The following is a 24,382-nucleotide window of genomic DNA, read 5'->3' as shown; positions in this document are numbered from 1 at the left end:
TGACCTCTTTGGAGAGGCCAGCTGTCCCCGAGCCCACCCAGGCTCCATTACTCATCTGCTTGGGAAACTGCCTAATGTTGTAAAGCTTGAATTTTAAGGCTAGATTATAAATACCACAGCTCTTGTCCAAGTAGTAAAAGGATGAGTAAAACACAATTTGGCAATTGTTTTGCCTTGACAATTGCAATGGCATTTGAAATTGATGTGCTGTGATTGCACTAGTCAGAGTGTTTATGGGATGTTCTGCTTTATGGTGGAAGTGGTCTGGTGTATGAACAGAAACACGACAGCTTTAGTTTTTGAGCTGGCTTTCTGTCTGAAAATCTGCTCCTTTTCTGTTTTGACAGTGGAAAACTCTTCTTTACCACTCTCACATAATACCATAAATAATGAATTATGTATGCAAATACACTTTGGGACAACTTGAGCTGAGTTTTCAGCCACCTGGGACTTGTATTCTAAACACTCATGAAACTCATTTCTTGCAGCTCTTCTCATTTCTTCTGCCCCATTCCTTTAGGGAGAGTGAGTAAACTTGGAGGATCTTGCTTACAACTCTGCCATGGAGTATCTGGTGCTTTTAGTTACTGTAGCAAAGCTCTGCAGCCAGCTTCCCCCCTTGCTTCAGCTTGTATCTCTTCTCTTTTGGGTCTCGGTGGATGTTTATTTTTCCTAAAACTCAAATACAGTGGATATGTTGAATTCACCAGCACGGAGTATGCTACAAGGAGAAGCTTAGCAAACTGCAGAAAAGCGTGGCTGCTTTCCAAAGGAGCGCACATTAGAGCTGAGTCTCTTTGAGGTGTGCACCCTTGAGTAATCAGCTAATCAAGCCTTTGCTGCTGGTGTCAGACTCTGTAGTGCTGTTGGGTTTGAAATGTGCCTGCACATCCAGACAGCCGTGTCTTCCCCGCTGATGGAGTTGGCACATGGGCAGGTGCGGTTGCGTGTGGTCCCTTGGCCTCACGGACGTTGTGTTTGTGTTGCAATCCTTGCTGAAAGCCTTGCCTGATCTTTCTGGGACAAGAGCAGATAGGAGCTAAGTTGTCAACTTGATTTTCTGCTCTGTCCACGAGCATAGGTCAGAGGCCTGGAATAGAACCCTGTGGGACAAAGTTCAAGCCGAGCTGTTGGTCACAGGGTTCTGCCTGCTGCTTGCTCGTGGGCTGAGACACATGGGTGGCAGGGTGTTAATGACTCAGGGCTTAGATTTCTCATATCCATGGAAGCCTTGCTTTAGTGGGATGCAGTTGCCTGCACTTACCCCGAGGGGGTGGGTGCTGAATCCCAGACTGGAGAGTTTCCCTGTGCCTTATGGAAGAAAGCAGGCTTCCTGTCGTGATCACGAACACAATCGTTACTGGGAGGCTTGTTATAAAGCTTGGAGGAATTTAGGAGGAGAGTGTTGGAACACTGATTTTGTCTGTTTCCTCCTCTTTCACTCTTAGGAGGAAAGCAGTAATTAATACAGCTGGGTGTGAAATGCAGCATTTTATGTTGGCTCTGACTTGTTTCTGCTATTCAGTTTCCAGGCTTAGCGCAGACAGACAGCAGCAGTCAAGTCTTTCAGTTACTTCAGAATCCTACTTAGGAGGAAAAAAAGTTCAGTGATCATCTTTACTGAACTTAGGTCTCTTATCTTGAAGATCTAACAGCCTAATATAGGAGCAGTTAACTTTTTTTCCTTTTTACATGGAGTGCTTAATATGCTGGTATTGGCAAAGAATCTGGGAGCATGAACTCTGGGTAGCAACTTCATAACTTTATAGCTAAAGGAGAAATAGCTTGAAAGTTTGCTCACTTTCTAAGTGGTGTCCAAAATACACAGGTTCAGGAAGTTCCTGGGAGACACAGTTTCAATCTTTAATCTGACTTTATTAGGATGATTTGGGGGTGTGGTGTGTGTTCTTTGCTGGAGCAGCAGTTTAAAGTGAAATGTCCTCTGTCAACTCATGCACTGTGAGCATGACACCTTCAGTTGTGGTGTTAGATAAGACTAGAAAATGGTATCTTAACAACTTGACTTTAGAAAAAGCAACTTGATAAAATCTTGGTGATGGTTGTTCTTTGTGGGGTTTGGAATTTTTTTTTTTAGCATCATTTCTTGAATGAACTCTCATGGTTGATAGGAGACAGCAAAGGGGTAAGCATGGCAGAGAGTGAAATGGAAGACTGTTTTTTTTAATGTCTCCTGAAGGACTGCTTAAGAAAGAACATTTTCTGAGTACTGGAAGAGGGCAGTTTTTACCCAAAGCAATTTATTCTTGAAAACAATGATACTGTATATTTCCACCACAATGTTGGTTACTTAAGAGGTCATCGATAGGTTTCTACTGAGTCGGGTGGTTTTGGGCCAAAATTTTAACTTGAGGTTGTGTTTTGTTTGTGCTTCTTGACGATGAAAAGAGTATAAAGGAGCATGAAGAATGTGCTCGTGTCCAAAAGCAGCTAATGCACTTGGCAATGTTTGTAAGAGGGTATTTGTCCAGTAAACATAATGTAAGAGGATCTAGGAGATCCCCAAATGTAGATGATGTGCTGTAATGGAAATTGTGTTAAGGCTTCAGTAATGTTTTGAGAAGTCTTCAGTTGCAGAGCTTTAGAGGTGCTTTTTATGGTCAATGTATGTGATTCATCATCTTGTGAAATCTTTTAAGACTAGAAGAGTTCTCATTTTTTCAGTCTGCCGCTGAGTTCATTGCTTTGCATTACTCTTTAAGTGAAATGGGGAATGTTGTCTTCTAAAGTAGCAGTTAAATTGCTTTAAAGAAAAATCCAATTATGCCACTTCAGTCACTGCTTAAAATACAGCATCCACTGGCCTGTTGTGGTGTGGCAGTAGGAGGATTAATAGGAGAGTGTATTGGTCTCAAGAATTTTGAGATCATCCTTTTGTCATGGGGAATCTGTCCAGTCTCCTAGTAATACCAAATTTGGGTAATTCTATCCAAGTTTTCTCTGTGGTTACTGAAAATTATTTTGAATTTTACTTGTTTCTTGGCAGAAAAATGTTCCAAGTATATCAGTTTGTTAAATTTAGTTCTATGAGGATTGTGCTCTGCTGCTTTTAGATTTGTTTTAAACTGGAGGAGTCATTTAAATTATGCCCTGTTAAGACAAAAGCAGAACACATGCCAAGTAGCTTTTGCACTGCTTTTTATATGTTCAGGAGACCTAGTTACTAGAAATAGGCACTTAAATAAAAAATAGGTCAGTTATCATGTATAGATAGTTTAAATGAACCACACGGAGCTCATATTGGATAGATACAAAATTGGTGTATCTGCTAGTGAGCAATGAATTGATAACAACCTGAACACTTTGTTTCATTCCAGATTTTTCTTTCCTTTGCTTTACAGGAAAATCTTCACTGACGATCCAGTTTGTGGAAGGACAGTTTGTTGATTCATATGATCCAACCATAGAGAACAGTAAGTAAATAGCTGCCAAGCTCCTCTTCTGTACCAAACTAACTTGTATCAGAAGCCATTGGGGTAATACATGTAACTTATGTGGGTATTTACATATTAGCATTAAAGTCCATTAATTACCACAGAAGTTTTATTATTCTTTAAAGGCAATGCTACATTGTTGCAACACAGGAATCATTTTGTGCCTGTTTCTCCAAACAGCTGAACTTTTAACACTAAATGAAGGGACACCTAATGAATTTGGCTAAAATGCACTTCCTTTTATTTTTCGTGTGTTATTGAGCATCTGCTTGCCCTAATGTACTTGGGGCACTTTAAATTCCTTACATCACACTGTATGAAAATGTGCCACCAAATGCAAGTATTCCAGAGTCTCACATAGGATCAGTATATCCAGATGAACAGAGAGCCAGCAATACCCATCAGGATTAGACCACTGCCTTAGAAGGTAGACTGTGTGGTTATGATAATTTGATAATCTTTTACTTAACTCCTTTCCAGCACCTGGATAACAAGGCTGGTACACAATGAGCTTGCTGCAAATACTGGATATTTGACTTCTCAAGTGGTTTTTTTTTTCTCTCTTAGCAGTTTTTTTAAAAATAATTTTTGTACCTTTGTGAGTAGCTGGCATAGCAGGTGAGTAAAGACACAAGTTAAAAATGCTGCCAAGAGCAAGAAGTCATATCAGAGGTTACCTGGCATTCACTACAATCCAGCCACCTCTTTCTGAGCTAGCAGTGACCATAAAGTACTGGAGCAACTGCAGTGCTGGGCTGAGTAACTTGATCATGTTGGCTTACTTTAGTCATGTGGCAAATAAAAGTGGTTTCATGATCGTAGCCCTGGGGTTCTTGTATTTTAATGACTTCTGAAATGCAGTGCTGTAGCACTCATTTTTAGTGATTTGAACTTCTGCAGTAGGATGTTAAGCCTATGTGATACTCTGGAAGTTTGAATAAAGCAATCAGCAGAGCAAAGTTTTTTGAGTATATATATGTGGTATATAACTACAAATCAGTAGCTATCAGGATATTTTACTTGGGATTATTTTATTGCTTAGAACTAAAATTCAAGTGCTACTCTTTGAGAAACTCTCAATTTGCTTTAGCAAGTCAGAGTGGATAATTTGGCCCTTGGTCTGAATGTTAGCTGTTATACAGATGTCATTAGTACTAATACTCTACATCATCCTTTTTTACTTTGTTTGAGTTGTAAGTCAGGTATGTCTTGAATTAAAGCTACTAGCAAAATACTGGGGTTTAAGTTTCTGTGTTTTAAATCTTAATGTCACTTAGAGCAAGTTATTTTTCTCTGTCTGTGCCATATAAATGCAAATTATTTAAAGCAATCTTTTAGTTTTATGCAGCTACATGTGAATGAATAAAGACTGAGAGACGCGGGGTCCAAGTCTCTACAAAATACTTGAGTCTGTGTCTTGTAGAATTTTGACACATTGGTACAAGATTTGTTATGTTTTATCCTTTACTTGTTGTCTGTAGCTGCTGTTTGTAACTCTGTAGTTGTCTGTCTCATAACTTTAGCATTTCTGAACTATAAAAAATACTCTGTAGAGGAATTTTGCTGTTATTTGACTCTCCTGTTTGCTTGATCTGAGTTCTAAGCACTGAGCATTGTCCTGGCAATGAAGATTTGTTGGGAGGGGGCATCTTGAAAACTTTCACTTGACTTCTTTCTTGTTTGGAAAAACAAACAACATGATTCATTTGGTGTAAATCTTGTGATCTGTGGTATAGCTGGAAGAATTTGCTTTCTGAAAGGTAGAGAATTGAAGGGTCCTTCTGACATCAGAAAACAGTGCTGGGAAGTAAAGGTTGAAAAGATAAGATACGCCCTGAGGCTCAAAACAGTGGGAAATCTGTTCCATCTTTAAGCTCCAGAATGTTTTAACCATGCTTCTGTGAAGAACAGACAAGAGAATATATTCTAATTTAACACTAAAATTTATAACTTATTGAAAAATTTTTTAAGACAGATGTGAAACTAGTTTTGATGGGTTAAGCATAAAATAATTCCTTTGACTTAAAAGTGTAATGCATTATTTTATTTTTTTTTCTAAATATAAATCTTTGGTCAGTGAAGTCTTTGGACACTCCCAGCTGTGTTTCTGGTTCTGTGTAGGGTCATAAGATGCAAAGTACGTGATCAACTCTTAGACTTTTCCTAGCTCATGATTTCACATTTGCTAGACACTGTTGGCAAAAAAGGTTGGAAAGTCCAGGTTCTTACACTAGGGATAGTGTTGGAGGATGTTGCATTTTTCCAGGGCATTAAAGTAGGTTGTTAAACCTTTTCAGTTTCATCTGGTGGTTGGGTCTACACATGTAACAAAACTTGGAAATGAAAAGAATACATGGGAAAGGATAGTCTGGCCTGTGTGATTTCTGTTTTGTCTCCAGAAAATTGCTGTTCATAATTTGTTACAGTATTTTACCAGCAGTGAAGAAAGGGTAGAAAGCTGCAGTGCTGCTGGTAATGCAGTCTTTATCATCTTTGTAATTTTTGTCTTCAAATAATAAAACTTGCACAAAATGTTGAGTATGGAAGGCAAGCTGTAGTCAAGCTCTTACAGGAACAAGTTTATAAGCCTTGAGCAATAGGAGTAATACCTAATATTTTAGAAACTTCAGGTTTTAAGTGTGGAAATCTGCCTTTGGAAGTGATAAAAGGAAAATAAGATTTTGCTTCGTGTTTGTGAAGGTTAGGACAGCTTCACTGCTGCATTTTCCTTTGCTTGTATTACATTAGCAAGGAGCATGTTGAATTCAGTTGCTTCTTCTAAAATTGTGCATCAGGAAGAGTAACTTGTATCCTTATATGGCAGCAGTGGAGGTGCGAGATAATTACTTTGGGGAGGACACTTTCCCTGTCTGAATGTCCCAACAGGAGTGACATCTCAATGAGTGGCTATTCTTGAGGCAACCAGGTTGAGAAAGGAGTGGAACTACCTGCAGGAATGTTGGAAAGAGGAGAAAGATCTTCAGAGGGCAGGAAGGAGTGTGTGCAAGGACTCTGTGGACACTGGGCTGCATGGGGCTCTGCAGGCAGATCAGCTCACATGAACTGAGACCAGTGCAAATTAAAATGCAACAATTTTATGGGAATGAAAACTAGAGCCTGAATTTGAAACTCAAATAGGTCAGAAGGAACAGGTAATGAAGATGTGCACTTACCTCCACTCACATCATCTTTACAGGGATGTCTTGTGTTGGAAGGTAGGCGACTTGACTGCCCAGGTCTCAAATGCATCCTCCAAAGCCTGCCTGGCTGCTTTTTGATTTTTGTTGCAGTTTTAGAAGGCCTTCTAGCAGTGTTTCACAGCTCTGTAGCTGCCTTTCTCCCCTAAATGGCCTCACTAGCTCCCTAAGGAAAGGAGCATGATACCCCATGCTTCCTACCTCCATCCTATGTTTTTTAAATACAAATGTGAGTAGAAGCATATTAGAAAGGGGCAAGGGGCTGGCTCTGCTGGTTGTGGAGGGGGCACCTGTAGGTTTAGAGTCTGATAGAGAATCTTCAAGGCTAAACATCTACCCATGCCTTGGCAACTGCCCTGGAAGGCTGAGCTGTGCCTCTCCTCAGGAGCTCCTGGTGAGCCGCCTTCTAAGGGGTGCAAGTGAGGCTTCTGAGGAAAACTAAAAATAGCTCTGATGCATCACACATCTCAGTGTTGTGAAAGATGTCCTGGTAGATTAGTGGCAGGCATTGACTTTGGTGTGCAGGTGAGTAGGAAGGGATGTAGGTTCCTTCCTAACCAAGGAACCCTTGCAAGGTGGTTGTATTTAGCTACCAGCCGTATTATGGCAATGATGTTACAGCACTCTTGTACCTTTCCTCAGTATCACTATTGATTTAAAGGCCTGAATTTCTTTGCCTAGTACTGTTTGGGGGATTTTTTTTTGTATCCTAATGGCTTGTTTCCACAGCAGCTGTCATTGAGTTGCACATGCAAATCATTTCATTAATGCTGGTCTGATTGCAGTGTACTTGATTTTCAGGTAGCAATGATCACTGGAGTTACGTGTTGCAAGGTGTAAGAATGTCCTGTTCCAAAATCTGTGCTCCAGTTGATAAGCAGTGTTTTGGAGATGCTCACATTATGATTTAATGTCGGGTCAGGTCTGCTGAAAACTGTCCTTGGTCTACCAGGAAGAGCCAAATTGTGCAGGGATCCTATTGTTGTTTGTCTTGGGCACAAACACAGCAGAAGTCCCAGGATGATAGGTGATGGAATTGGAAGTGAACACTTTGGCTGAGTCAAGGGGACCAGGTTTCTCACAAAATTAAATTCTTAACCAGGAATGTTTTAAAAAGCTTCAGCAAAGAAATGGAAGTCATTAGTTGTGACTTCATCAAAGCAGATTTGTCTCCACACAATGGGCTGTGCTTAGTGCTGCAAGGCTCTGCACTGCACTAACAGCTCTCCTCACCAGGCTGTGGTGACTCCTTTACTGTTTCCCTTCTCCTGTCTCTGTCACACTCTGCTTTCAGTAATGATGATGATGACATTGTTGCTGTGTCGCTTCTAGGCTTCTGGAATAGTCTGAAAAAACTGCCATCTGTCCCTTTTTAAATATTAACTTCATGATGCCCTTGAAGCTACTTTGACTGCAGAGTTGCTTTGATGTGTATGTGAAGTGTCAAGAGACTGGAGAGGCTGTTACTTGCACACACCTGTAAATGCAGTGTGTCTCCAGAGGAGTCTGTTTTCCCTCAGACTCCAAGCAGTGATATTGTTATATATTAACGCTGCCTGCTAACATCTGTTCAAACAGTTTGTCCCCATCACAGCATTCATCCAAGGCAAAGAGCTGTTGTGGGTCTGTGTTTTATAACCTAAAACTTTTGTGCAGCAATAACAAGAGCATCCAGACTGATTTGAAGGCAGCACATGTGCTAAAGCAGCTTTCTTAAGGGATGACCAGGGTAAGGCAGGAGCTCTCTTTAATGCTCCATTTCAAATGCCATTTGCTGATTTTGTTATGGAAACTATAGGTACACTTTACACTGATGATTTAGATACTGTTAGCTTGGCTTTGCTGTTTGAATTGCTCCTTTTTTTCGAGGATTGGATTTATGAGGTGGGTTGTAAACCTCCAGTTTCAGCTATTTCAGCCCACTTACTCAAGATAATGCTTCACATTGTGGGGACTTGACAGAGGGACGAGCTTTGGCTGGGAGGAGGAAAGTTGGCCAACTCCATCTACTTCAGGCGTGGGCAGAGAGTGCACAGCAGGGTCAGGAACATTCAGCTGTGCAGCTGTGGAACACTGTTGGCCAGCTCAGCTCACCTAAGTGACCTGTCCATCTGACTGTGTCCCTGCTCATCACTGCAGATGAGGTTTCTGAGGACTGTTACTAGATGAGAAAAGCACCCCAACTAGAGGATAACACAGACTTTACTCAGTGTATCAGTACTGTCCAGCACTTGTGTTTAGAGTGTGTCTTGAAGGTCACATGAGACTTCCAGAGCCAGGTTTGTGTGCTCTGGTTGGGACATTATTCCTGCAGGAGCTGTGACACTGTTTGCTTTTGCAGTTGCATAACACAAACACTGAGTAAGATTCCTCGGCTCACAGCGCGTTGGCATTTCATGAATCCAAGGAAGAGCAGCAATTCTCAGCACTTTTAGGGACTGAATGTACTTCGTGACTGGGGACTGCATAGGCTGGTAGCTACAGCAAATGTGAAAGCAACATGGTGAACTTAGCTAATTGTCATAATTTAGGTTTAATATAATCCTAAGTTCTGTGTGTTTTAGCCCCCAAAGATTTTTCCTTTCTTTTTCAATCCAGACCACTTACTTCATGGTATTTCTGTTTAGGAAATTGGTCTTGCTAAACTGCTTGAAAAGCAAAGAAAAGCTCTTATTATAAGTTCAAACATAGCTTTGATGCCAGTTGAATGTGTCTTCTGTTACCCCAAATTGCGGTTGTAAGTCTGTAAATGCCCCTTTTTATTCCTCTTATTCCCTCTTTCCTTATAACAGAGCAAAGAAGCTGTTGCATCCAGTGTGAGAATCATCTGAAATTTGAAATCTTAAATTTCAGAGTTTTGCTATCTGCAACAGACTACTTAAAAGTACAGTACCTGATTAGCCTTTTATTGCTACTTAAAAACCTGTAACTGGAGTTTTTTCTTCATGCCTTACTGATGATAGCACAGATGAGTGACTTCTGATCTCTTCCTTGTGTGTAACTCTGACCTGTTTATGTATTTCTTGTTTGTTGCAGCTTTTACAAAACTGATCACAGTTAATGGCCAAGAATATCACCTTCAGCTGGTTGACACTGCTGGCCAGGTAAATCATCTTTCTTTGAATCTTGCTTCCAAGTTATGACAACAGCTATTCATACTCTGTTAAGCTAAGTTGGTAATGATTGTGCATTCAGAGGTGAAAGTTAACTTAAAAATGATCCTGACTTATTGTTTAGTCTGAAGAACTTTTTTCTGAAGTGTTTGTTTAAAGGCTTTGGTTTGTGTTTTGTTACTGGGTTGGGTTTTTTTCCTATCTATTGAATGAGTGCCTAAAAAAAGGGAGAGGAAACTACCTTAACTCCCAAAAGTTCGTCAGTAGCTTGTGATATTTGCGGAGTAAATATCTTCATCTTGCTTTAGATGAAGAATGGCACTTCAGTAAACCATGAGGATTTTTTTTCATGGCTTTTTCATATTTCTCTACACTACCATAACTTGTATCCATGGAGCAGTCATGGGGAGCAGACAGATTCATGTAGGTGGTACTTACTGAGTTACCAGTAAACTGCTGCATTTTAACATGATGGTTCACGTGTGCGTCCGAGCTCCACGTAATGATGGAGTGAGGAGACAGGGAGCACGTGTCCTGCAGCGTGCTGGGGAGCTTTGGGAAGTGCAGGTGTCATTATTTGCAGGTACAGGTGCTCATTACACGGTGCTGCTTGGCTGAACCCATGCATCAGAGTGCTGTGTCTGTTAAGGGACTATATTAGGAAAAAAAACCTCATCAGAGACCACTAAACCCCTATATTTTTATCCTGAACTTTTTAGTTTTTTGCTTACATGCTCTTGACTTCTGTGATCTCATACGATGCCTTTGGGTTTTTCCAAACTCTGAGTAGTGTTAAGCAACGTTGGTGTTGTAAAATAGGCTGCCAGTACTTAAGGCTTTAAAGCTGCAGGAGGCCTGCTCACAGCTGGGAGACTGTTCAGAGGGGCTGTAACTTTCTAGGTATGTTTGATTGCTTTCTTGGAAGAGAGCTGTGTGAGTGGGGAATAGGCATGCTGTATTTATATGGTGTCAGCCCTTGGTGCTCATCAGCAGCAACATGTGTAATCGCTCAGAGGTGTCTGAGCACACCACCAGCCACACGTCCCAGGGCAGAACTGCTGGATGGGGAATGCTCTGCAGAGGAGAGGGTGAGAGAGGGGCAGACTGAGGAGAGTGAGCAGCAGAATGAGCTCCATTGGTGTCACTCAGTGCCACTGCAACTTCACTTCCATTACAGCTCCAATTGTGTAGCATAGTGATAAAAGAAAAATTCCTCTTTGAGGAGGAAATTGCCTTCTGGGAAGGCAGTGTGACTCACCACTAACATACCTCTATTGCTGAGGATTATTTAATGTTATACAGTATTGTGGAACCTAAATAGCTTCTTTCCCAGGCTGTGGTTATTTTTAGATTTAATTCTATATGGAACGATTTGAACTTTGATTTCTGGCGTGCAGGTTAGAGGGGAGAAATGATTTTGGGCTATGGAAGGTGTGGCTTGGACAGATTTCTTTCTCAAGTCTGTCTTGTTTAATGGCCCGTAGGGAGTCCTCATGTGTATACAGCACAGCAAGAATTGTATTGCAAATATGTTACATACTTTTGAAAACCTGGCTATGGCTTGGAAAGTTGTAGCAGCATTGTTTAATCACTTGACAAATTTCTTAATTTGACCCGTAAGTTGTAGTGAGTGTAGCAACTTTCCTTCCATCTCCTAACAATCTAAAATCAAAGTCCTGAATTAGGAACAGTTGAGATTATGGCAGTTATTTTTCTTGGTATTCCTCTTCTGTCCTGTGCCTGTTTATTTTCCTGGTTATTTACTGAGGTTTGTGCAGTTCAGTCCAACATGGGTCTTGATGCAGGGTTCACAGAAGAGTGTAAGAGGAAATCTTACCCAGTGCGAAATTCCAGCTGGGGCAGTCCTGGGAAATTCCGGGTAAAGTCAAGCCACTACAGAGTTGCACTTTCACCTTTTTTGCAGAGAGTTAGCTCAGATCCCTTCTGTATTGACTTTGGGATTTCGCATCCAATTGGAGTGGCACTTTGGCATTTCAGAGAAGATGAGAGAGGGCTGCCCTCAGTGTGTAGCAATAAAGGCAAATGAGGGCAACTTTTGCCAAGTGTTATTCTTTCAAACTTTTTTTGGTTGGATCTGTGAAGTTGATTTATAAGGAGTTTTTCCTCTTCTGCCAATGAGGGAAGTTTGATTCCTTTTGGCTGTCTAGATTTAAGCTGTGTGATTGCACTGCTCCATCTGTTCAGCCATGACAATAACAGAGAGGTTATTTGATTTTCAGCTAAAATTAACATCTTCGAAGGCATAGGTTTAACAATTTGAGAACTCATACATTAGGAAGTATGGCTCTTGTGAAAATGGAAATGTTTCCTGGGAATGTCTGTTGAAACAGGCTTTTTGCATTGGATTCAAAGTATTTGTTTTGCATTATCTGCAGTATGTCAGTCTGGTTTGTTCACCTATTTGGTCAGTCCCTTTTCTAGAGGGGTAATAAATTCACTGAGTACGTTTCTGGTGGTTTTGTCTGTTTTTTTATTTATGTGAACACTTACCCTATAATGTAAACTCACAGTTGTCATAAAGCAACTAATAACTCTATTTTTTGCATTTGATAAGCAGTAGTTAGTAAGCCACAATTATTCACTTCCTACCAGATTCCTTAGGTAATTTAGATGTGATCAGTGTCACTTGAAATTACAAACTGCTAGATCCTGTTGTCAGCTGTTGAAATTAAGATTTGGAAATGTATCACCAGCAAGATAAGAGGCATAATTGCTAATTAGTGGTGGGACAGAGTGGATGTTTTGTACTAATACAAACAGATAATTAAGCAGGGTAAGAGGATTGGGAAGAGCTTCAGCTCATCCATAGTCTTAGAGAGAGCAAACCATAAAAGCTGTAGATTAAATTGTAGAGTATACAGATGGACTTTCAGCTTTCTCTTGGTTTGGTAAAGATGCCTCGTGACATTATGATAAAAAGATTGTGAAAGTACTACCTATACAAAATGTCTTAGAGATATGACCATCTTATGATGGTGATCTGATGGCATCAAAGTCTGAACTGTGGAACCCTTAATTTTAAATGTAATATTCCATCCACAGGATGAATACTCCATATTTCCTCAGACGTACTCCATAGACATCAATGGCTACATTCTTGTTTATTCAGTCACGTCAATAAAAAGGTAATAAAATCTGTTTGTGTTCTTCTGCTTAAAATATTTTCTCGGTTTAGCTCCTGCCTTTGCCATATTTTATGTGTGATTATTTCAATTAATCTCTCTCCCTTAGAAGTATAATAGGAGTGAATAATAATGCTTTTTCAGAAATGTCCCCTCAGACCCAAATGTCACAGACACTTTGCAGACTAATCTGCAATGTACCATGTAAGAAATGAGACAGTGTTAAACTACATTGTTTTGAGGTGTAAGTAAAAGTACTAAGGATCATTTCAGAAATAAGTAGAATTCCTTGCTCTTGCATCAGATACAAAGGCAGACGTAAATACAAAACTAAAGGGCACTGTACATTTATGTGAAGTACCCAATTAGTTGCCAGATCATTCCTTCAGCCTTGTTGCTTTTTACAGTACTGAGATTACTTTGACTTCTTATATTGAATTGTCCTGATTAACTATAGAAAAAGTCATATAAACAACAAATAATTACTTTTGGACTGTAGACTCTCTCTTGGCATGCTGCAGCAAAAAATCCTCCCTGAAGGTTGTCCCAGAGTATCCCTCTTGTCCTGGCCTGTTCCCTGTCCAGAGTCCATCGTACCTGGAATCATGTGAGATGCATCAGCCTTTGTGTGGCTTTGTCATCTTCTCTTATTTCTTCCCTTCCTCTGGTCATCTTGCTTTGTTTAAATACTGCTTATCCTGGAATAAGTGTTGATTTTATAATATTGTACAGTATCTTTATTAGGTCAGCTGAATATTTTCTGAAATTTTTGTTTGAAGAAAGTGATTAAGACCTTAGGTCTTTCGGTCTCATCAAGTACAAGAGAAGTTGATGCTTCCCTTCTGTTTTTAAGGCAGCTGATGAGCTTTTTACAAGTGCTGAAGTGTTTCATATATTTTCCTCTGAATCAAACACAACTGGTCATTTCAAGCTCTTGAACAGACCATCATAAAATAGAGGTAAAGCAGCTTGCCTGTTGGCTCTTTTTCCTTCTCAAAGGAAGGATACAGTCTGGTTATAAACTTCTGCTGCTTGCAAGGTCTTTAGTGTTGAATGGATTTCACAGTTCTTCATTCTTGGTTTTCATCTTAAGTTCTGAAGCAGAGAAGGGCAAGCATGTGTCAGGCTTTTATGCGTATCTAGAGATACTAAGCTACCAAACTCTGTTGGGTCTGGGTTTTTTAGTTAGAAGTTCAGTGTTGGTGCTGAGTAACTTGTATGAAATAGGAGTCAGTATTGTCTGCCTTAGGTAGGCAATGCTCCACTCCTAAAGCAAGGACAAAAAAGTTCACGGATAGATGGGTGCTGTGAGGACAGAAATGACTTTGACTGGAACCACTGTACATGACACAGGATTCTGCAACCTGTGCTGGTCCCTGTTTGGCCCCTAAAGGACATGTTTCTTCTCAGACACTCCATGATGCCTCATGATGTCTTGAGCTCACCAAGTGAAGAAATGAACTTGTTTTCTGTGGTAGCATTCAGTCAGTTAAACCAAGCTATGTTAAGAATACAAACAGGACAGACTGGGTTAAGGCTGTAGGTCAAAAGTCTTTTCATCAGTATTTAATCTTCATCAGTTTATTCCAAGTTTTTATTGTTGTTGTTTCTTCCTTAAAATTTCAAAGTGTCCATGATCCTATCTTGTTCAGTTCCTTATGTTCTGTATCAAGACAGTATTTGTGTTATAGAAAAAATCTTCCACTGTACTCTGGTAGCTTTGATGACTTGCCCAGACCATGAGATCACAGTCATCATCTGTCCTGACTTCTGTCAAAGTGTCTACATTGATCCAAATATTGATCCAGCTGGGTAAGAGCTTTGACAGCAGACTTAATAGAAATGCTCTTTTTAAAGTTATCAGCTTCCCAGCTGATCTCCAGTGGGAAGTTTGAATAGGACTTGAATGAAAGCTAATGCCCTACATTTTTCATATTCCCAGACTCTCAGCAGCAAGGTTACTGAAAGGCTTTTGCTCTAGTTCAGCTTAATTAAATTCCAATTTTGTATCTTGCTAGCTTCCATGATTTTGTGTAACACATTTATCTGACAGCTAGTAATGGTGGGGTTTTTTTTTGTATTTCACACATGGAGCTGTTTGCTGTAACCCATTTGCTTGACAGAACTGGAAGGGACCTCTTAGAGTCTCCAAATCTCACAGTTTCACAGCTTGATGTGATGGTGCTATTTTTGGATTGGTCAGTCCTTGCTCCTTTTTGTCCTTGCTCCTTTCAACATTATTAATTTGGAAAGCTTTCTAGAACATTAATTGGTCAAGCCAGTTTCATTCTTGGCAGTTCTTAGCAACTTGTTTCTGCGTCAGAATTGTGTCGGAGTTTAAATAGCACTTCTCCTGAGGTTTTCACCTTGGTCTGTTAACAAGGATTTTGTTATTTGTAGTATTTTTACTAAAAAAAGGAAGCTTGTGAACAGTCTTAGACAAGCAGACAGGTACCCAAAGTGGGGCAATGGAGAGCCCAGGCTCAAGAGCACCTGGCAGCATTGTACACGGGAGCCTCAGGCAAGGACTCACCAGGGTGCTGTGCTGTGGCATTTTTCTGGCTTAGCTGGAAACAGCACACTAAATAGGGGGAAACAGTGATTGCCCTGTCCTAGGGATTCAGGTAGCCTGTGGATCGGGTGCTAAGATCTTTCTCTTTGCTTCATACTGAGAAAGAGTTTTGTGGTCTGTAGCAGATGGATTTTTTGGTAGCATTTTTATTCTCTCAGTTTGCAAGGTCATGTAGTTTTGTGTGTAGTGATGCCTCTTGACTCTGTCACAGCCTAACTCCGTTCAGCTCTTATTTTCTTAATAATTATGAGCATCCAAGAAGACTTCTCATGACTAAAATTTCACTAATACTCTTTCAGCATAAGCTCCCTGTGTTTCTAAAGTCCTTTCATTGATTCCACGTTTTACATTGATTCCACATTTTCCACAGTGTAATCTGTAGAATCCAACTTGAGTTACCAGTAGCAATTTGTGCCAGACTAAGTCATGCTTCTGTTTACAAAGAACTCATTTTCTTGATAGGATACACTGAAACTATGAGCTGAGCATGGAGAAGCATTGTGTTCCACACAGTCTTAAATATTATTGCTGCAGTGAAACAAATTAACCTACTTCACAGAAAATCCATCTTAAATATGGTAGAGTTTATTGTTCTAGGAGTGAAAGGTTTTACTGCTTTGAATGGTGTCTTTAGGCATCAGGTCTTTGCTCTGAGCTGGAAGTGTGTTCGAATGCTGCTCTATTTTTAAGAGTTTCAATTCTAATTGAAATGCAGTGCAAGTCAAGCCACTGCCTGTAGCTAACAACCTTGGAAACTGGAAAAGTTTGGTCCCTTTTCTGTTGTCTAGTTGCGTGTCTCATCCCTGAGCCTATGGCTCTCTTAAGTTATGCACTTCATGTACCAGCATTTTTTCCATAGTGTAGCCAGAGGAGTGCAACATCTGCTCTCCAACCCTGTTTATAGCTTGTTCTCAAAAGTACTGAATGTCAAATGCAGTGGATTTTTTTAGTGAGGTTTTTGACTTGATATTCTACAGTACTGCTTCTTACCTCCTGTCATCCAAACTTCACCCACGTTGTAGGGAACAAACAAAGAGTATTTGAATAATCACTGTTTCAGTGATTATCTTGCAGATCAATTTACTCACTTTCCATAGAAAATTAGAATTTTGGCTTCTTTCGGCTTTTACATAATTAATAATGATATATAAACTAAATGTTCATTAAAAGCAATGTGTTCTTTTAAGATGGAGCTTGCCTAACTAATTACTTTTTCTTCCAATTTGCTTTAATTTGACATACTCATCCAGGATTGTTGGACTGCAGCAGTTAGATTTCTCACTGCAGATACAAACCAGATGAGAGGTGGGAGGGACTTGGGGCGATTCTGTATTAGATGCATCAGTCCTGGGTAATGTTATTTATTTCTGCAAATACCATAACTGGGGAGGCTGTAAGGGTAGGCTCAGGCTGGTCTCTGCTGCTGCTGGGACCAGTTTGCTGTTGTTACACAAACGGGTAAGACTTCCAGCTTCTTTATAGTTGTGCATACATAGAGTAAGTTTTAAACACAACCTACATATGCATTTAATTGCTTGTGTATTGGGTATTGAGGATAAACATCAGAGTGCATGTGTGACTTCATCCCTTTATTTTGCAGTTTTGAAGTGATAAAAGTTATCCATGGCAAGTTATTGGATATGGTGGGAAAAGTCCAGTAAGTAGTGACACTTTCATCTCATTTCATTGCAGGCATGTTGCTAGTGCTTTGTTCAGTATACTGTAACTGTTCTGAAGTTCTGAACTTTCTTTCACAGAATACCCATTATGCTGGTTGGAAATAAAAAAGACCTGCATATGGAACGGTATGTGACCTCCAGAATGTGGGAAATGCAAGGCAGCAGCCTGCATTCCTGTGGCTGCAACGTGCTGCCTTTGTTCTTGGCTTTCCAGAGCTAAAATCAAATTGTAGGTTAAAATAAGTTACTGGCAAAGGAATTGTGTCCAGAATGTGAACTATGAGCCTTGAACTTCTGTTGTAATGTTGATTTTTGCTGTGAGGGTCCAGGGACAGTCATTTGACACTCTGGGGTTTTTTCAAAGTAAGTAACAGAAGTGTATTTGTCACAGCAGCAACACCAGATGATATTACAGATTATGAAAACAAAGCAATACTTTGGGACAACTGCTCTTCTGGGTCACAGAGCAGTTTTACCTGGCCCAGAAATGCATTCGACAGCAGCCAAAAGCAAATGCTTTGGATCAGACTTCACAAGACATTCCTATTACAATGCACTTAAGTGCTTTGGTACTCTGAGGTATTTCTTGACATATCAGATTCCAATTCTTCTGCAAGTTATAAGAAACATATTTTTCTTTCTCTGATCAGGGTGATCAGCTATGAAGAAGGGAAAGCTTTAGCAGAATCTTGGAATGCAGCTTTCTTGGAATCTTCTGCTAAAGAAAATCAGGTAATGGATTTAAGAGTCACTTTATTCAAATAGCAGTGTAATGGATGACTCAGAGTTTCACTAAATAAAGGAAGCTAAAATACTTGCATGCACTGCACAGATATTTTGTGTAGATGGAAGCAGAACGGCTGTCTGCACTTTATGTACACAAGTTTTTCCCTGCAACTGTCAATGGGAGGAGGAAATGAAGAACTGAAAGTTCAGCTTCACTGAACATATCAGAACACTTAGTGACAAATTAAAATTCACATCCATGGGGTGGGTGGAGCAGGGTCTGTTCCCTCAAACAGGAGTCACTGCTGGCAGAGCAGTGAGTTGGTGGAAGAGGATGAACCTCCTGTTTTAAGGTGCTGGGCAGGCTCAGTCTCTCTAATGGGGGAGTAATCATTTTGTCTGATGTTTATGGTCAACAATTCTACAAGAGTACTTGAGTAAAGTTGGATATTTCCCTGAAAGAAAAACTTGGATTATTTTTTGCCACTAGATATGGAACACTTGGAGTTAGTTTATCAGTATTTCTGTTTCTGGCTAAGACTTGCATTAACCTTGTCAAAACTGGCCATGATGGAAGCATGAAATTTCTTAATATCTTCTCTGTATGCTGGAGAGCTTCAAATACATACCAAAGGAAATTAAATTGACGGTGTAAAGAATAAAGCTGTTAAAAAAATCTGATCTTTTTTTCCACCCCTGTATTTTAAATGACTTAATACTTCTGGATTAGGCAAAGCTGTTGCCTGTGCTCTCTTTCATTTGGCATATGTTCACAATGTGTAACACCACAGCAATTCATATCCAGCAGAAAAATATCTTACTGGTAACTTTTCTGGAGTTTTTATTGTTCTTGAACCAAGAAGAAAAAAGTCATGTTTATTTATGTAAAGAAGCTACAAGCTTTGTAGGATGCTTGGTATATCCTGTGTGTTAACTTGCTGCCTGACTAAGTCCCCTGTACTGCCATGTATTTGTGCTCCTGTTTTAAGTTAAGCTGTCAGCTGGAGTTTATATATCAAACATGGTACCCTTCAGGGAAATCAAACTAGCAATTGTATGTCAGATACTCAAAATCCTGGACAGTCCTATACAAATCCCACCAAAAGATTCAGAAGTCCTGTGCATCCTGGCTGTCACTGGTCTTCCTTTCTGCAGGATCCTTCAGAACAGTGATCACAGGTTGCTGTAAATCCCATCCCTCTGGATTTAGCCGCAGGTTGTTAGAGGCAGGTGCCTGAACACAATTCCTGCTTCATGCCTTCTATATATAATACACTTGGTGAATTTGTCCATCTTCAGAAGTCTGGCAGATCAGATGTCACTTCTGAGATGGGTACCCACAGCACGTGACCATACTTCAGGCTCTCTGGCGTCTTTCCTTTGGAGGCTTGGGATGTGTGGAATAAAGTGTGAAGGAGCCCAACACTGGCACAGCTGCCTCAGTCTTCTCACACATCTCCAGCTCTGAAGAGGTGGAAGATTGAGTTTTGAGAGCCAAGTGTGGAGTCTGGAGCTGTGGGAAGAGGAGACACCAGGCATTGTAACATCCCTGCCCGTGAGTTGGACCAGGAGCACTTCTGAACTCATTTGGGTTTTCTCCTCCAAATCCTAATCTGACAGGATCAAAAGGGCTGATACATAGACTTCTGTCAGGACAGGGCATCGTCTCTTACTCTGTAACTCTGTTTGGTCTGGGGGGAGGTAAAAGGGTTTGTTTTGAACTTGGTAACAAGCTGTGTTGTCATTTTCCTGGTACCTTACGTAAGCCAACGTTACTGGAAAAAGAAGTCTGTTGGCACTTTGGAAGTCATCCAAATAATCACCTGTACCGGCTTGGTACTGCAAATGTAACTTGATTATACAGATTAATTCCAAACTCCTTCAAAAGTGTTTCAGCTTCTCTTTGCTTAACAGAAAGCTGATTTATGCTTAAGGCATGAGCTAAACTGAATGAGGGATTTCGAACTTGAGCAGAGAGTTCAAACCTTCTTGACTGAGGGTACATCTGTTAATTCTCTCTGAAATCAAGCCCATCTGCATTTGGAGGATTTAGAGCAGAAATGTAACAGTTTCTGGTGTGCTGGTCTGAGATTGGTTGTGTACATGACGTTCTTCATTCTTCACAGTGGTGAGGAGAGGGGGTGTCCCTGATAGCAAAGGCTCTTCTCTCCCTTTTCTACCCTCCTGCTCTAACCCTCCAGCCCCCCAAAAAATCCATCTTGGAGCATCTGTGAGAGTCTGAGGAGCATAACCTAATTATACTGGGCAATTAAAATAGTTCTAGAGATTAATTTAAACAAACTGTGGCTATTCCACCAAGAGTTATCAAAAGATAACATGTCCCAGAAGTGGCATGACATGGAGTAGATGGAAAGGGAGAGAGGCAAAGATTAAAGCTGTGGTGATGATAAATGATGGTGGCTGGCAGGAGTTCTCAAGGTCAGATAGACTTGAGTATGTGCCAGCTCCTCCAGACATGAGTGACCTGGTAGGATTTTGGGAGGAGACTGCATATCACCAGCACATTAGTCATCAAGGGAAATCCCTGGGCTTTGGGAAGGCAGTCCTGACAATGGAAAAGACCTCTCTGAGATGACTGCTGGGCTGCTACTGTCATGTCTTCTCAAGCTGCTTAATTATTACCAGACATGTTGAACTGCTCTGGCTAACTTCAGGAACTGCAAGTCTTGTGGAATTCCCTACTCAGTGTCACCTAGGCAGTAGTGGAGTGCCTCATCTTAATATCAGTGTTATAAATTCACTCTTGGAAATACAGCCAGAATCCAAAGTAGTCTTAAACCCAGGTGAAGCTCCAAGCCAACTTCTACTGGAAGAATTTAGGAGGTAACAAGCAACTCAATTGTGTTAGATAAATTGCATTAGATAAATGGCAAAAGGAGCAAGGAAGTAGCAAAAAATTTGCTTCTTACCACAATGCAGCTCTCTTAAAAAGCCATTACATGGTTGTGCTTCTTTTTTCAAGGGCAGCTTTATTTAGGAGCTCAGAAGATGCACTGTTTGGTAAATGCTTCAGAGTAGTTAGGAAGCCGGGGATGTGACATGTTTGGACTGGCAAAGGATGTGGGGAAAAAACCCTCTTTTACCTGGATATTGTTCAAATTTCTGTGCCCAGTTGTGTGCTGGGGTAAACCAGCAGCTGAGAGTTTCCTCTTCGGAATAATAAACCAGTTGCCAAAGGGTGACTCCAGCACCGCGGGCTAGATTTGGGTAGTTCCACTTTCCTGCTGGCTCCTGGCAGCACATTCCCAACTCTCTGGCTGTGCAGGGAATCTGCCTCCCCAGCTGCCTGTCCTGCTCACACTGAGGGCACATCTGCAGCAGCAGCTGAGCCTCTGGTGTGCCCTGCTCACTGCTGGGCTCTGTGGGCAGCAGGTGTTGCCCAGGCTGGCATCTCTTTTGTTTGCTCAGGGAGAAAGGTAGAGGGAAAAGCCAGATGGCTTCCTGTGGGCTAGGTGTGACCCACATTCCATAATTGGACCATATGGAGGCAGATGCATATAAAGTCTGGCTGCATCCTTCATTCCTCGTCACAAAACATCTTCCTGTGTTGTTTTAAGGCTCAGCCTAAAACTCCTTAGCACGTTTGAGCTGAATTACAAATTCCAAGGCGTTCACTCTAGGACAGTAATTAAACCTTTCCAGTGAATGTGTATTTTCTGTTAAATGAATTAACAAACTCTGTGAACTCCTACATCTTAGTGCCTTCAAACAGCACGTCTTTGACAGGGAATGTGCAGTTTTTTGGTTGACAGAGTAAGTTGTAGAGGTTTTTTAATGGGTGCTGTGAAATGTGGGCAAAAAAGAACTTGTGTATTAAAATGAAACCATTGAAAATTTTGATTCTAAGGAAACGGTGGTGCAGTGTATTTGTAAATCAGTGCATCACCAGGTTTTGATTAGGGGAAAGTCTTCATTAGTGAAAGCAGTTTGATAGCAACTGCAGTCTTAAAGTCTTAATTTGCTCAGGAAATGTGTTGTATCATTACTGAACTAAAAAGCCACTTCTGATTGCAGGAAACTCTGTTATAGGGAGGAATACCCTATTTTCCAGCTGGTGAAATACTTTATATAGTTCCAGAGATTGTACTGTGCACAAACAGTATAAATGTGGGAAACTTTAACATTAAGTCTAATCTTGTTAAGATTGTTATGAGGCTTCAGTCAATGAGATTAATTTGGAAGTGATCCAGTCAAGAATTATGTCTTGTGGAGGTGGAAAAATATCTGTGAAATCAGACTTGTAGCCATAAATCACAGGGTGCTCTTCAGCCTGCTGATTAAAACCAACAAACCTGCCTTTTTAGCCTCTTTCTAGCATGACTGCTTTTTTATGTTCCAAGCACTTTCCTGTGCTTGGAATTCCTGAAGTGGATGGCCAGAGGTTAGATGAAATGGCAGTCTGAGATGGTCAGGAGACCATTTCCAAGTTCTAGTCATGCAGTTCAGGCTATTTAAAATGTAGCCCCTTTTCTCTCAGGAGGGCTTTATCAGAGGATGTTGCTTAATATCAGTGATAGTTCAGCTTGTGCTTTCCACTTGTGTCCTTGCACTGCGTCAAATACTGATCTTACTCACAGGGACAATGAGAAAACCAGGAGTAGGAAAGTCACTGCTCTTACTGAGCTGTGCAAAGTCAGTGCTGAGACCTGAAAAATCTGTTGTCTTCTGTAATTATTCATTATCTTAAAGATTATCGAGAGCAAACGGGTTGGTTTATTCTCTGGAGCAGCACAGCATCCAAACCTGTGCTGTCAGTCACTCAGGGCAGGCTCACCATGCAAAGTAAGGTTACAGTTATTAGCTCTGTTGTGAATCTGGCTCGGTTTGTGCCTGCCCTCCCTGCCGAGGATTGCTGTGGATGAGCGTTTGCGCTTTCCTTTGAAACTAAAATGTGTTTGCCGTCCTCACTTTCGGAATAAGCATTGGATGTGTGTTTATCTGCTGGTGTAGTTGGTAAAAGTGCTAACGATTTTTCAGTTGTTCTTTCAGTAAGTGGGCAGTCCCGCCTTCCCTCCTAATAGTGTGCTCTCTCTTTGCAGACTGCCGTTGATGTTTTTAAGAGGATAATTTTGGAGGCAGAAAAAATCGATGGGGCAGCTTCACAAGGGAAGTCTTCATGCTCAGTAATGTAATTCCACTGCAGAACCTGAAAACACTGGGAATACATTCTACCTGAAGAAGCAAAACTGCCCATTATCTTTAAGGATAAACTATGCTTCTTTTTTTTTTTTTTTTTCTTCCTTTTTTTAATTTTATTTTTTTTTCTTCTGTTAACCTGAAAGATAAACAGTTGGTTTGGAGCCTTTCCCTTCAGATTATGTTAAACTCTGACTCCTGTGCAAATGGCTTCACTTCCATTTTCAAATTTTAAGCAATCATATTTTCAATTTATATATTGTATTTCTTAATATTATGACCAAGAATTTTACTGGCATTAATTTTTCAGTGTAGTTTGTTGGTTAGAATAATCATCAAAATGATGCATATTGTTACACTACTATTAACTAGGCTTGATATCAGTGTTTCTTTGTGTTAAATGTATACTTGTAAATAAAATAGCTGCAAACCTTAAATGTTCTGTTTATAATTTTTCGTTGATTACTCCATATCAACTTTTTTTTTTTCCTTTTTTTTTTTTCTTTTTTTTTTTCTTTTTTTTTTTTTGTGAAAAATGTTCACCTGCTGACCTTAAGAGAAGGCGTGAGATCCTTGGAGCCAATGGATTGTTTGACTTATTGCTCGGGAAGTTGTTTGCGAGTGATCCCAAGCGTTTTTTGCTACTGGAACTCCAGGCTGGCCAAGCAGCTCTGCTTTGCTTTGTGCCCTGTCATGGGAAGGAGAGACAAGTGCCAGCTTTATTTGGAAGGGAAGCCCTGGGTTTCAGTCAGAACCTGCTCTGTGTTTTTCCCCTGTAAGCGTTGAGTAAAGGGCGCGCAGAGCCGCCCCGAGTTCCTGCGCTGCGGACTGTTCACGCGGACTTGTGACTGGGAGTGCTGTCAGGATGGAGTGGATTTATCCAGGTCACAAGCGTAGACTTGTTAAGAGAACAAAAATGTCATTTAAAATAAATTGCACGTCCTGAACAAATTGGTGTGGGCTGTTTGTCGTGAATTCCTGTGCTCCTGGTAAGAGGTGAGCAGCCTCCTGCTGTTTGGCCATGCACAGTTCACAGCTTTCCCTGACCAGCTCCAAGCTTTTCCTCCCTTTTGGAGTGAAAGCTTAGCAAGCTGTAACCTCTCGAGTCTAGAAACAAACTACTCACAACTATATATTTTAAAAATTTGCAGTTGACCTACTTTGTATTGAAAAGCAGAACAAAATCTAAAACGGTAAAAACAAACAAGGCTGACTTGGGGAGCAGCTAATTAAAAGAAGTGTTTTGCCTGCATTTTTGTGTTCATTTGAGAACTTAATTTCTGACAGAAGAATATAGGAAGGGAAAGTTAGAGTGTTTTTGCAACCAAAATTAGCTTTTACCT

The 24,382-nt window shown here is 40.6% G+C and overlaps 1 protein-coding gene across 1 annotated transcript in view; it reads left to right on the top strand.

Moving 5' to 3' along the window:
* The window catches only part of RHEB (Ras homolog, mTORC1 binding), a 38,731-nt gene extending 14,741 nt beyond the window's left edge, over window positions 1–23,990 (top strand). The window contains exons 2-8 of the mRNA XM_066314243.1: window positions 3,360–3,431; window positions 9,686–9,753; window positions 12,826–12,908; window positions 17,078–17,134; window positions 17,235–17,282; window positions 17,807–17,888; window positions 22,943–23,990. Of these exons, the coding sequence (XP_066170340.1) occupies window positions 3,360–3,431; window positions 9,686–9,753; window positions 12,826–12,908; window positions 17,078–17,134; window positions 17,235–17,282; window positions 17,807–17,888; window positions 22,943–23,035 (503 nt within the window). The 3' untranslated portion in view covers window positions 23,036–23,990. The remainder of the gene's footprint in view (window positions 1–3,359; window positions 3,432–9,685; window positions 9,754–12,825; window positions 12,909–17,077; window positions 17,135–17,234; window positions 17,283–17,806; window positions 17,889–22,942) is intronic.
* Window positions 23,991–24,382: the final 392 nt, after the last annotated feature.

The sequence above is a fragment of the Sylvia atricapilla genome, chromosome 1 (genome assembly GCF_009819655.1).
Source record: "Sylvia atricapilla isolate bSylAtr1 chromosome 1, bSylAtr1.pri, whole genome shotgun sequence".
NCBI lineage: Eukaryota > Metazoa > Chordata > Aves > Passeriformes > Sylviidae > Sylvia > Sylvia atricapilla.
Note: the sequence above shows the minus strand (reverse complement) of the source record. Positions and strands in the feature narration are given on the sequence as shown.